Here is a 16,254-nt window from a genome sequence, read left to right on the forward strand (position 1 = left end):
AGCCAGACCGCTCCCATGGTAATGAGGAACAGGTAAGGTATAGGCGCATACGAGCCCAAGGTTTCCGTAGTATGAAGCAAGCCTAGGAGTATTGCTACTCCCCCACTGGACGGGATGCTAGTCCATCGCAGGGTTATAAATATCTTGGTGTTGAAATCGATCAATCATTAACTAGGAGAGATCATGTAGACAAAATTGCTAAGAAAGCTTCTGGAGAGATTGAAGTTCTGAGACACGTAAGGCATCTCATACCTTATCATACATTAATTACGATGTTCAAATGCACTGTACTACCGTATTTCGATTATTGTAGTATAGTGGGGGAGCTGTGGGGAAGGGATGCGTAACAGACTCCAGACCCTCCAAAACAGAGCTGCCAGAGTGGTAACTTCGTCTAGTGACGATAGGCGATCAGTTGAGATACTGGATGAACTTGGGTGGGATAATCTTGAGACACGATAGACAAGGCAATTAGCCACAATAATGTATAAATTGAGAAATCACATTGCACCAGATCATTTGGCTCAAATTTGAATAGGTGAAACTCTATGTACTCCTATAATCTAAGAAACTCAAAACATGATTTGTTTGTACCAAGATTATATACTGAGGCTGAAAATAACAGCTTCCACCATAGAAGGGCGGTTTTCTGGAAAAGTCTATAAAACGCTGTCAAAGGACAGGCAAGCTTGAAATTATTTCCCTCGCATTTGTAAATTTAGAACCATTTTGATAACTATACTTATCTAATGTTATTTTATTGCGTGATTTTTGCACGGCTCTCTGGAAGAGCATTTTTATCAATGAGATTCCGTGATTAAATAAAGATGATGATGATGATGATGATGATGATGATGATGACGATGATGATGATGATGATGATGACGATGACCCCCCAGCAGTATGTCGCCGGTACCCATTAAACATCTGGGCGAAGAGAGACAAAGTGGATAAGCGGCTTCGGTATTCGCAAGCTAGTTAAAGATTGCTGTCATTCAGAAATTAGTCTTAAACATTAATAACTTGTCAATGAAAGAGTTATTCGAGGCTGAAAATATTAACAGATTGATAAAAGCGCACCAGAAACAGGTACAATTCTTAAAGAACAAACTCGATTAGAAAAGTCTTTGACTAAGTTCTGTGGTAAGGAATATCTTTAAAAAGGATTGATCCTATACGAAAAAATTCTACCCAGTATGGAACCTGACACTGAATATTTTCAAAGACTTCAGGCAAGGAACAGCTGGAGCAAAAATTGTTCCTAACCTCTAAATGCTAATGAAATTGCTAGAAAAAATTTTGACCTGTACACTGACAGACGTTAAAACCGAGTGTTCACACGCTACAGTGACAGTCATAATCATCAGCGACATGACTCAAAGAGAGAAAAACTAGGTAATCATTAGTACGCGTATTTTCCAAGGATTTTTACAACAACAGGCTCTAATAGTGGAGTATTTACAGGTGACTTCAGGCAAGGTGGTGGCCCTAAAAACCAAGTTCTATTAAGAAAACTACAGTAATTTATCTAAGAAATTGAGGGGGCTGCATGAACTTTTTAGGCAGAAAATCTTTTGTTATGAATACTTAGTCTATTAAAACGGCTTATTGTACCGTCATAAGAAAATTGACGGATTAAAAACTGTACATGTGAAAAAATGGACCTCTTATTTCTTCCAACATCTTTGAAAGTGAGGTGCCACAGTGAAGGTGAAATGTTCTACTGAAATGTCTTCCATTTCATAACGCGAGTTAGAAACTCTTGAATCGCAGTATAATCAGTCATCTTTACCTCCTTTATGTGGAATAAGGCTAACATAGTGAAGCTCGAACACGTGACCCAGCACAAGCCGGTTGCTACCAGTAACATCAAACTCTGGGCAGATCATTACGTCATGCCGATGCTGCAGACTGCTGATCACGTAGATACACGTTTGAAAACAGTTTGCCGCGCCGTGTAGAATCACGTGATCACCCCATGTACCATCTACCATCATACTTGTGAGGTAAGCATCCCAAGATTTATATCCATCAACAAAATGAAACAGTTCTGTCCCATCCGGCTGTAAGAAAGAAAGAAAATACTGTAGTTAATAGAGAAAATGTAGAGTACTTTTGTAGAAGGTATTTATTTAGACAGCCACGAAGTCTGTTCTCTCTAAGGCCGACCCCGCTGGTATCAGCACTAGTATGGTGTACACTGTTTTAGGAGTAAAGTATTAAAGCAGAGATTTGTTCACCTTAGTAGTATATGACGGACCAGGTAGACGTCTTTTTTAAAGTGGTATATATTAACGTTGATGACGTCTTTATCTCCTTTGCGCGCCAAGAATCAGTGAACCGGAACCAGAACAATAAAGCTTTGATCATACTACACCAGATAAGCTTTGGTGACGACACGAAAAGCCATCCAGTAAAGTGTGAACATCTATCCGATATGTGACTCTCCACTTAAAAGGTCGGCGCGGCACAGCTTCTCTCCGTTTAACAGAAATCGCGCCGAAATCACCGTTCTTATGTGTGAACTGAAACCCCATCCGGTATGATTCTCGTGCCCGCGAAAAAACTATACGGTATAGTGTGAGGACAGATCAAGTTGTCTGCAATGGACAATGAAGGCGTCATGGCTCAGAGGTGTCTTCATGACCAAATAAAAACATGACGCACATAATTTAGAATGATCTACGGCATCATTCTCACAAAATAAGGACAAGATCCCAACAAGTTACATCATCAATATAAGAATAATTGGATATACTAAATACTACATAAAAATAGCTCGTGACGTTATCTTGAAGAGATTCCACCGCATTTTATTGCTGAGATAAAGATGTCATGTCATCACAGTAATAAGATTCGACTACAAAAAGGGGTCTAACCTGTGTGACCTAAACTACTCTCCTTAAAAATGTCAAAAAACAACAGTTAAGAACGGCAGGGACCAACACTTTTAGGGAGGTGGAGTAGGTTTTAGGGAGGTGTCCGTTACACGTGTAAGAGAGAGAGAGAGAGGAAGGAAGGGATGTTTACTGTTAAAATAATCTGAGTTTGGAAATTCTGACTTTTAAACCAGTATGTAGTCATATCCTGTTCACACAAAACTGTTGTTGGTCGACATTTCAAGTTCAGCAATATACCGTACAGTTAAAAAATAAATTAGGACATGAGCATGACGATCGAGCCGACAAAAACAGGTAAAAAAATTTCTCCGTATCCATTTATGCCTCCGACTCGAAAGTAACTTGGGAAAAGAATGAGTGTTCTCTCAAACTTTATCATAATGCTTAATTTAACATAAGCCGACGAATTGTCTTAGATTTGAGTTCTTAATTACTGTATCGAAGCCCGAAAACAATAATTCACTGTAGGGGGTTCGGTGCCCTCCACAAAACGTCGCATACGGACGTTTTGCGTCGCAGTCGTACAGTGAACGACGAAGCAACGTACAAACAAGCGTGATGCTCATGCAGAGCTGATGTTTTGCTCATAAAGGGTGGATTTATTTGCAGCAAACCCGTAAAGCCATCACATCCAATCGCAGGAATTTGAGGCCCCCTCCACACGTATCCAGATATATATTTTTTTAAATCGGATATTTATTTGTCCATTTTAGCCTTCCGTCCACACGTGATCGGCATTTTCGGGCGCCGAAGAAGCAGGTTTTCATAAATGACCCAAAGAATGGAGATTTTAGAAAAGGACGTGCGGATGGACGAATACAGAGGACTTAGAACACAACATTGCGCATGCTCTGTAAATGGATGCTATTCCTATTTCAATCATTTTAGCGTTTTTATGTGGACGGGAGAAAAAGATTCAAATACGCTTCGTGTGGACCCGTATTTCGGATACGTGTGGACAGGGCCTTATTGTTTTTAACTTTAAGAGGAATTAAAACAATGTAGAGGAATTAAGTCATATTGCCAACTGGGCTAGCCTTCAATATCCGACGGTTATAATAACAGGCGACCTAAACCTGAACAGGATGGAACCCAGCAGCCCTGAAGGAAAGCTTCTTCTTGATCTTGAGGTGGAACAGGGCCTCGAATGTATGGTAACTGAACCCACTAGAATACAAATGAGAGGCTCTCTTATCACTAAGAGCTTGATCGATGTTATTCTCACTAACCACCCGGAACTATTTGAGAATTGTGGGGTACATGATCCTGCGCTCAGTGACCACGGACTTATTTATGGATTCCTGAATGAGACGGTAAAACACCAGAAAGGCAAGATTGTAACATTTAAATCTCTAAAGGATTTTGATGTGGAGAAATACAAAGAAGATCTAATGTATGCTCCATGGCATGTTAGTGAAATTTTCAATTCATGTGACGACAAGGCAAATTTTATGGAAATGCTTCTGTCCAGTGTTGTCAATACACATATGCCTACGAAGAAGATGCGGGTTAGGGCTCAGGATGTTCCATACATGACTAAAGAATGGAAAGGTGCCATAAGAGCTAAGAGGAGGGCAGCAAAAAAGTATCTCAAGGAACAAACCAGTGAGAACTGGGAAGCTAGGCGGATAACCAGAAACGAGGCCACCCGACTCCGGAGAAAGGCAATAAGGACATATTGGAAAGAGCAAGCCACTAAGCTTAAGTGCAAGCCGAGTGAGTTCTATAAGACATTTATGCCCTTTCTGACTGATAAGCACAAGGTCAACACAAATGAGCTCAGCCTAAGTATCAATGGGACCATCTGTAGAGACCAATGTGCGGTTTCTAATCACTTGTGTGAATATTTTGCTACTGTGGCTGATGGGATTGGAGACACCAGTGCGGTTGATGACAAAGTTCTCGCCACCCACCCTAGTGTCCAGAATATTACGCAGAAGATGACAGGATATCAAGGCTTCCAGTTTCAGAATCTTCAGAGTTTTGAAGTTGAAAAGGCGCTGCAAAACGTCAATGTAAGGAAGAGTACAGGCTGGGACGGCATCCCTCCCATGGCGCTCAAGCTTGGAGCTACTGAGCTAACAAGTCCATTGACGTCACTATTTAATTCATGCATAACCCTCGGAGAGTGGCCCTTGGGATGGAAAAGGGGTGAATGGACACCCGTTTTTAAGAAGGAAGATCCCCATAAAATGGGAAACTACAGACCCATAACTGTACAAGTTACTGTAAACAAACTCTTTGAACAATTACTCAGCAAGCAACTCAGTTATGGTTTTAATAACAAACTGTGCGACAAACTAACAGCTTACAGGAAAAACAATAGCTGTGAGACAGCTCTCTTATCTTTGACTGAGAATTGGAAATTCGCTCTGGATGAGCATAACGTTGTGGGTGTTCTCTCCACGGACATGAGCAAAGCCTTCGATTCACTTTACCATCCACTTACACTTGCAAAACTTAAAGCTTATGGTGTTGAGGAAAGAAGTCTGCGATTGATGGGCTCCTACTTCACAGACCGTTATAACAGGGTCAAGCTAGGATCTGTAATGAGCGAGTGGCAGAGGGTGACCAGGGGATGCCCACAGGGTTCTGCATTTGGACCTCTCATCTGGAACATCTTCCAAAACGATTTGACTTATACTGTTGATGCGAACATGAATATGTATGCAGATGACCACCAGTTTTATGTCGTTCGCAGCACCCTCTCTGATGTGCATGATGATCTTGCTGTTTGCGCTGAGTCAGCATCTTCATGGTACAGAGCTAATTTACTAAGGGAAATTTGGACAAGTACCAGACAATGGCACTTGGTTGCGGAAGGAAGTCTATGGACAGTATTATGATTGACAATCATGAAGTCAGATCCACTGAATGTCTCAAGCTATTAGGTGTCTGTATTGATAACAATCTTCGTTTTGATGAACATATAAGTAGTATCTCTAAAATGAGCGTCCAGCGGGTAGGCGTTCTCATGAGGCTCAGGAACCTTATACCCACACAAACTAAGTTACAGTTATATAAGGCAGCTGTTCTCCCGTATTTAACCTACTGTCACCTTATATGGCATTTTTGCCGTGCTAGTGATTCTAGACGACTAGAGCGTATCCAGGAAAGAGCACTTAGGGCTATATATTGTGATAAACATTCGTCCTATGGTCAATTCTATCTATGGCTGGGATATCTACTCTACACAACCGGCGACTACAGGACATAGCTATTCTCATGTATAAAGTTAAAAACAACATGTGCCCAGCATACATTAGCACTCTCTTTGAACAGCCTGCAATTAAGTATGAACTGTGCAATCATGACTTCACTATACCCAGATTCAACACAGTCTCCTTTGGAAAGCACTCGCTCAGGTATATGGGCCCAAGGGTTTGGAGTTCTGTTCCTAGTAATGTGAAAAAAGCTTCCACGTTGTCCTCCTTCAAATATAACATCAGAAAAGTGGATCTTAGCATGCTATTAGATGACAATAACTGCTCTAACTGCTCTCTTTGCACTTCTTAATCTTTTATTTCTTTTTTTTTATTTATAAGTAATGGATACATTTGTACATATTGTATATAGTTCTCTCGAATTTCTCACTTGCTTATACTGTACATAGTTTTTCTTAATTTTTAATTAATTTATTAATTGATTTATTTTTTAAAATTTATTTTAGTGTCCCCACTTAGTGGTTATATACCGCTATTACAGTTTGACACTTTAATAAAGGTATCATCGTAGCGGGCAAATGCCACAGCTACGCGCGTATACTGCAAATGTGTGCACCGTAATAAGGTAATAAGATACTTACCAGCCTGGGGTTTTCCCGAAGGTGTTGTACAACAGTTCGGCGTAACTCATCATGGGGCATTTGAATTCCTTTGATGAGGTCAAGCTGCTCTGAAAGTGCAAAAAACATGCAGTTTCCCTCTCCTTGATTGTCAGAAATCGCAAAACCTCTTTCCAAGGCAATCCTCTTTAAAGCCTGCGAAAGCTCGGTTTTGCCGGACTCTATGCGTGCTTCCAGTAGGATTTGTTGAAGTGCACGGAAAATGAGTTCACCTGAAAGCGGAAGATGAAAAAGAGAAAATAAGATACCGTAAAATTCCGAAAATAAGCCCCTCCATGTATAAGCCCCTCCAAATGTAAGCCCCCCAGACCGGTAACGCTAAAAACCCTCCGTTAAATCGCCCCTCCAAATATAAGCCCCCCGGGGGCTGGTACTTGCCCTCAAATACAGAGTGAAACAAAGCAAAAATGGTAAATTTACTTCCATCTATAAGGGAAGCTTAATCGATTTTGAAACGCAAATATCCCTCCGTAGATAAGCCCCTCCGAATATAGGCCCCTCCAAAAAGAAGCCCCTCAAAAAGAACCTTTGAAAAATATAAGCTCCGGAGATTATTTTGGGAATTTTACGGTCGAGGTTATTTCGCGCCAGTTTTATAGGAGATGATGATCATGATAATGATAAAGAATTTGTATAGTACTAGAACAGGGGGGGGCCCACGACTCCAATAGCGCCTAGTACTAAGTCGTGCCTCCCCCTGTGCTAGAACAGGGGGGAGCCCACGACTCCAATAGCGCCTAGTACTAAGTCGTGGCCCCCCCCCCTGTACTAGAACTATAAAATATTCAAAAGCGCTTCACATTAAGTTACAATTAAAAAAAATTCCTAAAAAGCTAATATTAACAATAATAATAATAAAAAAATTCCATGCTCTGCGAAAATCTAAAAAGTCTAATTCTATACAAACTTAAGCACTAAACTTCAGAGTTATTCTAGTAAATTATAAGCTCTCCGGCCTAAAAAGAAATGTTTTAAGATGCTTTTAAAAAATGGCAAGGCTCCTACTTGTTCTTTTACTTAATGGCAGCGAGTTCCATAAAACAGGTGCAGCACAGTGCATTGGTCTGAAGCTTACAACAGTCGACAATTTCAAAAAAATTACTGCGATTTTAAAAGAACAAAGTAACTTCACTCTACTGCAAAAATATATTTTGGCTTTGGTTTAATTGGCAAAGCAAACAATGACATCACCTGCCATCGGTCCTGTTGCAGCATCTTTTTCAAAACCATTTTGTGGAACGTCATCTTCTTTGGTTTTTTCAACACCTATAAAGTTTAAAATTAGCAGTGAATTTAAATACTCGGAGATGCTACACTAAACATTGAAAAGCTAAAAGCATCCGAATAATCGAAAGCACCCTTGTTCAACAGAAGAAAATAACCGCACTTTACTGCAAAATAAATTTTGTCTTTGCTTTTATTGACAAAGCAATCAATTACATTACCTGCCTTCGGTCCTGCTGCAGCAACTTTTTCACAGTCATTCGGTGGAACGTCACCTTCTTTGGTTTTTTCAAGACCTGTAAATTAAACAAAGAGTGTTGATTATGAAAAAAAATGTCACTCTTAAAAAAAGAAAAATTCCAACCTTAAAAGCCCTCCATTCATTTTTTGTAATAAGTTATAAGCCAAAAGTTTGGCTGGGCTTTTGTTGTTATTTTCTTTTTATATACAAGAGAACCCCACCATTACTGCGGCATATGAATAGAAATCAGATGACTTTGATGTATCGCAATGTTATAGATTTTAATTTCCTTTTATCGTTAACTCCTTCAAGTGTAGCCAACATTTTATAAAATTATACATAAAAGTTTTAAAGAATGGAATTGGTAAGCCGGTAAAAAAGATCTTGATTATTAAACAAATTCTCCTAATCAGTAACACAAGATATGTATGGAGAACAGTGTGGAGAGTGTGAATGTTAACATTAAGGTTAAAAAGGTTAGTGACAACATTTCTACAGCGATGCACATAGACCACGAAACATAATGTAGTAAAAATGTATTTATGCACTCGCTGTTGCAGATGCCATGGACATACAGCGATGAGTGATGAAGGTCAAATGAAGGATAATCTTGATAAGATATGCATTTTCACATTTTCAAGTACTAATTATTATTATTATTGTTACTTTCCTATCGGTAAATTTGATTTCTTACCATAAACCATCTTCCACATCCTGTCAACAAGGGCCTGGCACTGTCTCTCCCAAGAGAATCTTTCATCATAACATCTTCGCAGTCTTTGGATTTCCTCAAGCCGCTGTGTCCTTGATTTTTGACGGATGGCTGCAATTGCCTTTGCCCATTCCTTGGGGTCATCACAGTCGATCACAAATGATTCACCCATTGGAAGACCACGCAGTGCTTTTCCAAATCCGGAGTTTCCACTAACCAGAATGGGAAGACCAGCTGACATGGCTTCCAATGCTGTCAAACCAAACCCCTCAGTTCTTGATGGCATGATGGCCAGATCGACTTCACAAAACAACTCTCTCAATCTTTGTTTGTCTTTCACAAATGATCTGACAATCATCTGGTTCTTTGAAATGCCAGTCTGGAGTAAGATTTCTGCGACTTCATCCTGCCTTCCATCGGGTGCACCAACGAAAACAAGACTATAGGAACTGTCCTTCAATTCAACTATGGATTGAGCAGCAACGTCGTATCCTTTAAGACTAAAGTCTTCGAAATCACCGCGACCGAAGGCTAACACTTTGAAATTTACACTTTCTTGTTCAGCATGTTCAATGTTTGAAAACTCTGCGAAGGAACCTGGTATCAGTTGAAGGATATCTCGACGAGATGAACGCAACTTGGACGAGAACGCTTCTTTCAACTTGGGTCCAACGGCTACAACGAGATCTGCAATTTGACAAAGGTCAACTTCAGCTCTGTTCTTCCCTTCTCCCTTGGCAATGGCGCTTGGATAGTTCTTATGCATCCCCAGCTCTTCAGGCTCAGTGTGAACAACCTGCACCCACTTGCATCGATGGGACTTTCTGATAATTTGTGCTTGTCTGCCAAGCTTTGCTCCATGGCCGATCACAACCTGAATGTCAAGGTCATCTGGTGGAAAACTCAACCAGTCAAGAGGATCACTGAAGCCAGGAAGGCGCTCTGCTTCCCGGATGGCAATGTTGTGACTTTCGGCAGCTCTCTTATCCTCTTCGCCACACTCAAATTCAGGTACAAGAATGGTGACTTCTACGTTTGCGTCTTTTGCCAAATGTATGGCAAGAGTCCTGTTTATTGTTGACAAGCCACCCTTGGACGACCCCCACTCATTCGCGAGAAGGGCAACTCTTAGTACAAGACTCTCTGGACGAGCTTGTGCAGTATCAGGTGATGATGATTGAGTACACGCCTCCTGCATAGCAACCAAAATTGTGCACTTTAAAATATAAACTTTTACATCTGGGGGTTTCTACATTTTGGAGTGAAAGTTTGCAAAACATGTTATCAACACGTTAGATGCTATAAACGTATTACTCAACATTAAAGCAAAACAGCACATTAAAAAGACTTGAGAAAAAGTTATATACCCACTGCTTAATGTCAACAGGCCAATAACAATTAGTAATAGATGGTAGCCAATTGACCTTATCAACCGACTTGATATTAAGAACCAATGTTCGTTAAGTTGACAGCAACAAAGCCTTCTCATACACTGCAAGGAAGCTTGTGGTAGGATAAATGAAGGCATACGTTGTACATCACACTATAACCTGACAAACCACATGCATAGACTTTGTTGAAACCTTTTTATTTTAAATAGATGGCCATCTTTTAAGGACATAATTTTTTTATTAGTAGTATGTGTATTCACTTGCTATATGAAATTTGCTAAGACTACTGCTAGAGATCGCATTTCACTGCTACCTACCTTACTTTCTGCTTGCGAGAACCACTTTTGCTGTCCCTTAACTGTGAGTACCTCCTCAACAGGTTTCTTCTTGCAAATCAGAGGATCGCCTTGTCTTAACTCAAGGAGATGAAGACAATCTTCATGAGAACATGCAATCTGATCATGCCTTGAACACTTTTCCCGCTGACAATACGGACAGGCGACCCGAATATGATACTGCAATCCACCTTTATAGAGATCACGTGACAAAGTTTGCAAAGTTGCCTCCACAAACTCACGAACATGCACTGCTACCTCACTTGTGCCATCCACCGAGATCTGCTGAAGTTGGTTTCTTTGCTTGATAAAAAACTTAATAAACTGCTTCTTACAAATAAGAACAAAATCATGGAAAGTTTGCTTCCCAATGATAAACCACGCTCCATTTTGGTACAGGGTAGGGGGCTGAGTTGGACCAGCCTCTGAACACCAACGGACAGATCGAGAAACAAGCCGAGTGAACAGACCATGGGGAACAGAACCGCTGACAAAGTAAACAAACAGAGGACAAGGGTCCAGCCTTGAGGGCGCTATGGAACAAAGGGAATCAGGCGAAGCTTTGAGTTGAGATGGAACAAAATACTTTTCACCTGTCTTTGAAGATGAAAATTTTGCAATCAATCCAAATTGTTCCATCAAATCCAGAATGTCTTTCCTGGCAACGCCCTCCAGAAGAAATTTGGAAAACACATGATCAAGCAGTTCCATGCTGAGAACACCGCTTTCTTCGACCTCCTTCCAGTGCTTTGCAAACTTAGGGACCTAAGACGGAATAACAAGAGGAATGTAAAGAAATTATTTTTCGCAAGAAAGGTTTTATTCAGGATATTGTGCAAGTTAATAACATTCACTGCTCATTTTAGGTGTTAGGTTTCAGGAGAATTGTAAATATAGCGAACACGTACATGCTAAGTTGATTAAGGCAAATACTGTCAGTGTCTGTTTGTATTAAGATTTTTTACGGATGGAAGGTTTTAGTCAAGTTGAAGTAGCCACCTATTTAGCGCCTTAGTTTTACCGAATATCACTTATGGTCTGCCTGTTTATAGCGCTGTAGACTCAGATCTCACGGTCATACAAAACGTTTTGGATAGATGTTTTAAAAGGAAATACACATCTAAGAGAATGGACATTCGAGAAATTTTAGAAAAGGCAGATAAGAAGCTTTTCAAGGTACGTTCAGTGGATCCCGATTGCCAGCTTAGTAACATCTTTCCGAAGAAGAAAGAAACAAAGTAACAACTCAGAAACAAAAGTGCTCATCGCTCGGATATAAAGACTGATACATTTAAGAATGTTTTTGTAAATAGGCTTATTTTTAGATATAATCTTTAATCTTTCTATTATTTGTATACAGTATGTCGTATGTATTTTTAGAATCCTAACTGCTGATGTAACTTAAGATATGTCTTTTTATCTTACGAAGAATAAAGACTGATTGATTGATTGATTTGATTGATTGAATGATCACAAAACTATTCAAAATAGCTTTCTTCCAGGATCATTTTACATTTCTAAATGTTATACTAATAAAGTTTAGCAAGTTCTCTAAAAGAAATAAGCTACTAAACATTTTAAGCAAACATTCAAGGAAAACTTTTCTCCTTGTAATTTGCGGATTTGTGTGAGGACACGTCTAAAATGAAAGTTACGAAAGACTGATTAGAAAGTATAACTGTGAATAAATCTTTCTGGGGGCGAAAAAAGATCATAGCCTTTTAAACAGACCTCAGATTTCAAATCTATAGAATGCTCTTTAAAGCGTCACGTAAATGCCAGAATCCTCTATTTGGTTTACTCTCCGGAAAATTCTTAAGGTCCAAATTTCACTTCCAGAAACTATAAAAGTGCGTTCTGATTGTTCGACATAAAGAGTCGCTGGTTTCAGCAGACGTATATGTATCTTTCCATTTTTTTTTTTTGTTGTGAGACGTTCCTTTAAGACTACACTTGAGGATAATTCTACAAGTCATGCAATGTGCTTCCATTGCACCCCTTTAAAGGTAGATTGTGCTGATGTCACACACGAAAGCTAGCGTGCAATGTATGAGACATAATCATTTTTATTTGTTACGGCACGGTTTGACACCCATGATTTCATCCAAAATGGGGGCCATTACAAAGCATTGTAAGTTTGAAAACACGTTTAAAATGTCTTTCTTACCATTTTCCTAAAATCTGGAATAGTGATCAGCTGCCCGAACAAGTCTATCAGCCACTTGGCACTCAAGGTGACTGTGCTACGGTGCTTGATAATTATCCCCAGGTCATGATAAAAATTCACCATGGTGGTAAACTCTTCATCGTCACTGATGAAGCACTTCTCCTTGGCATGGGTCCTTAGGTTTGTTATACTCAGGTAATAAACTGGCTTGGAAAGCAAAGCGTTGATGACTTTCTCAAAGCTCAGCCACCTAGTTTACAAAACCAAAGAGAAAACTGATGGCGCGTGTTAAAGTATACATGTCTGTAACGACACAGTATACCTGTGCTGACTAAAGTACAGGGCCCAGTTGTGCGAAAGGTGGATAAATCTTTTCACTGGATAAATAGTGGATAGTGCCATTAGGTTTACTGATATTTTTTCCGCTTGATACTGATTCATCGTTTGAACAACCGGTGCCAGAAGCATGCAAACGCTCCAAAACATGACTGCTGAGATGTGACAAACCATGAAGATTTTTTATTAGTTGGTATTAAAATGGTCTTTCTTGAGTTAAAAGCTGGTCATGTTCTGAATGTTCACCATGTATTATGCAGCTTACTACAGATTGAACGGGTGTGTGATCCACTTTACTCTATCTTTTTAAAACGACAATGAAATGTACACATGCAGTGCTTTTCGGCCAATTCAAAATAAGATTATCAAACCCTTCAGGGCAGAGGAATCTGGACAATTCGCCCCCCAGACAATTAGCCCTCGACAACTAGCCCCCACGTTATGGACAATTAGCCCCCACTTTCCAGTCAGAAGTGTTTTTTATGGTTAACTTGTTTCACATCGCGTAGAATGCCCGGTCACATCCGGGAATTCAACAGGCTAGAGCCGCATTCGAGCCACGATTTGGTCTTTAAAATATGGCGGAATAATAAGACTGAAGCGACTTTGAGAGTTTTTTGTCTCTGATTGTGAGTTACTCGTAACCAAATCTCAATGGGTACCACCGGAATATTAATAATTATCAAAAAACATCAAATTCAAGATCTTACCTTCGATTAATGCCAGTTTAACGGATTTCACTGGGTTTTTCGCGCTAAAAACCAACTAAAAATCGCCATTTTTGTATGGATTTTCACTTGCGTAGACTTTCGCGGGAAGATTACAACCAAAGTTTGCAGAAATAGCGAACGGTACCACCTGATATCGTGCCATCTCTCGTCTGCCTTTAAAACCACCACAGTCTTTTAAACCAAGGAATGTGATAAAAACTGGGTTTTTGTTTTCCTTTGAATTTGACCTGAACCCGTGAGGGGAAGCCAGCGCGAAGAAAATGCCCAGAAAACGTCTTTGAAAGCCAAAAAAAATTCTCCGCGTTTCGGCCGCCATCTTTTTTATTTTTCAAACTTGTTTCCAGTACTCCTTGACCGTTTTGTTGTTTTCACCGCATATGCTTCATTTAGAAGTGTCACGGATAAAAACAGCAAAATACTAACCCCCACCCGTACGGGAAATTTTTTGTTGACCTCAATGGACCGGGAATTCTACACGACGAAGCAACGAGATATTCATTTCTTATGACCGCCAGGTAGCTCATTCAGGAATCACTGAACTTTTTCTGTACACGCTGTAATTTTTTTTAACCAAAGTAAAGGACTACAATGAACCAGCCTTTAGATGTTTTGCGGTCACACTTATATATAGCGTCACAGTCAACAAGTTAATGATGACACCTGAAACACATTACATATCAAAAAAAATAATCTTACCAGGACTGGCGGAAACAAACGCCATACAAAAAAACCCTAATTTCAGTGCGTTCACAACTCAACTCTTGAAATTATTTTTAATATTTACTTTAATGGATTCTGTTCTTGTATAACCATTATTTACCTCATAGGTATCCTCTCCCCAATGTAAGGCTCCTGTCTTAGCACTTCCAAGATTTTGACTTGTAGAGCTTGGATCTTATCTATGTTTTCATCTTTCCCGAAAACTTTTTTCTTGATCTTTCTTTGAGTTAATTTTGCAGTGTTGTCAATGCTGAAGATAGGCCGCACCACATGTCCTTCATAGTCCTTACCAGCAATTGCGTTCTGGATTCCTGTTTTCATTGTTTCAATATCTTCAAATGGTTTGTCTGCATGGGTCCCTACAATGATCACGGGGGGGCGCAAATAATGAGGCACCTCCTCTTCTTCATCATCACAGGTTTCTCTTCTCATCTGTGCGACGCTATGCACTGTGGACAACCAAGACAACAAATTCTCAAGATTTGTTTCCCCATTTGGGTTTTCCAAATCAACATCACGAGACCCTTGTCTCACACAGGGTTTGGCTGTGTCATGTAATGACTTGCTGAGGTTGCACACCAAGATATATAGCGCACGTGATGATAAAAATACAGGATGGGATGCATAATACAGGTGTTGTCCAGCAAAATCCCACAGTTCAATACTGACAACAGATTCCTCAGGCTTAACATCTTCACCTTTCATGTACTTTATTAAATTTACAGTTCGATCCTTGATCTCCTCTGAAGGTGAAGTAGTATCAACCACTAACTCATGATCAGGTCCTGTTAATGTGAGTTCACTAACACTGTCTTCGTTTGGATCACCAACCTGTAGCAGATTACGAAAAAAAAAAAAACAAACAAAAGAACTGTTGATTCTGATTCTAAAAGACGTACGGTAGCTGGCTCGATTTTGGGGGTGAAGAGAAATAGTAGAGTAAGAAAAAAGGAAATAACGCCATTTTCTGGGGAAAAATAATTGAAAAAAGTAGGTTTCTTCGACGGAATAATGAGTTCTTTTTTACTGGAACAAGAACGCTGTTAGTAGCGTGAGTCTCGCTTGCTTGGAGATAAGTTTTGTTGTCAAAGGCACCGGTGCTGTTATACTACTTTTTCGTTTGGAATCCAAAGCGAGTGTTATATGTCATAATGTAAATACTCAAAAAGTAAAAATTGAGAGGGGAGACAGGCCGCACAACTTAGCCTCAAACTGGTGTGAAACCTTTTGAAAACCTTCTATATATTGATATTGCTCTTTTGAGGAGTACTCTTTCGGGGATTTTACACTCAAAAAATTCAACGATGATTTTTATCGGTATCAGGGGCCCATGACTCTGTCAGTATAAATATTCATAGCTTCTTTGTACCAGACCAAAGTACGGCTCGGTACAGTATATGTTCAGCACAGGAAAAATGTGTAAGTTTAACAGAACCTTATACAACACAAAGTTAATTCAGTTCGCGCGTATTCCTGCTGAATTTGTTGTCCTCTTTATAAGATATCAATAATGCGTGAAAGTAATTACATTTTCCATAGCTGCTTAGTATCTACTTTTAATATTTCCGTACAGTCTCAGAGTACAAAGTTTACAGTTGTGCACAGCATGCATTTTAGATAGATAGATAGATAGATAGATAGATAGATAGATGA

The 16,254-nt window shown here is 39.7% G+C and overlaps 1 protein-coding gene across 1 annotated transcript in view; it reads right to left on the reverse strand.

Moving 5' to 3' along the window:
• Positions 1-515: 515 nt before the first annotated feature.
• Positions 516-16,254, reverse strand: part of LOC140931297 (uncharacterized) — a 33,177-nt gene continuing 17,438 nt past the window's right edge. The window contains exons 4-11 of the mRNA XM_073381080.1: positions 14,702-15,432; positions 12,815-13,064; positions 10,630-11,412; positions 8,904-10,113; positions 8,190-8,264; positions 7,936-8,010; positions 6,706-6,956; positions 516-2,063 (exon numbers count right to left, since the gene is read on the reverse strand). Coding sequence (XP_073237181.1) covers positions 1,779-2,063; positions 6,706-6,956; positions 7,936-8,010; positions 8,190-8,264; positions 8,904-10,113; positions 10,630-11,412; positions 12,815-13,064; positions 14,702-15,432 — 3,660 coding nt within the window. The 3' untranslated portion in view covers positions 516-1,778. The remainder of the gene's footprint in view (positions 2,064-6,705; positions 6,957-7,935; positions 8,011-8,189; positions 8,265-8,903; positions 10,114-10,629; positions 11,413-12,814; positions 13,065-14,701; positions 15,433-16,254) is intronic.

The sequence above is a fragment of the Porites lutea genome, chromosome 3, assembly GCF_958299795.1.
Source record: "Porites lutea chromosome 3, jaPorLute2.1, whole genome shotgun sequence".
NCBI lineage: Eukaryota > Metazoa > Cnidaria > Anthozoa > Scleractinia > Poritidae > Porites > Porites lutea.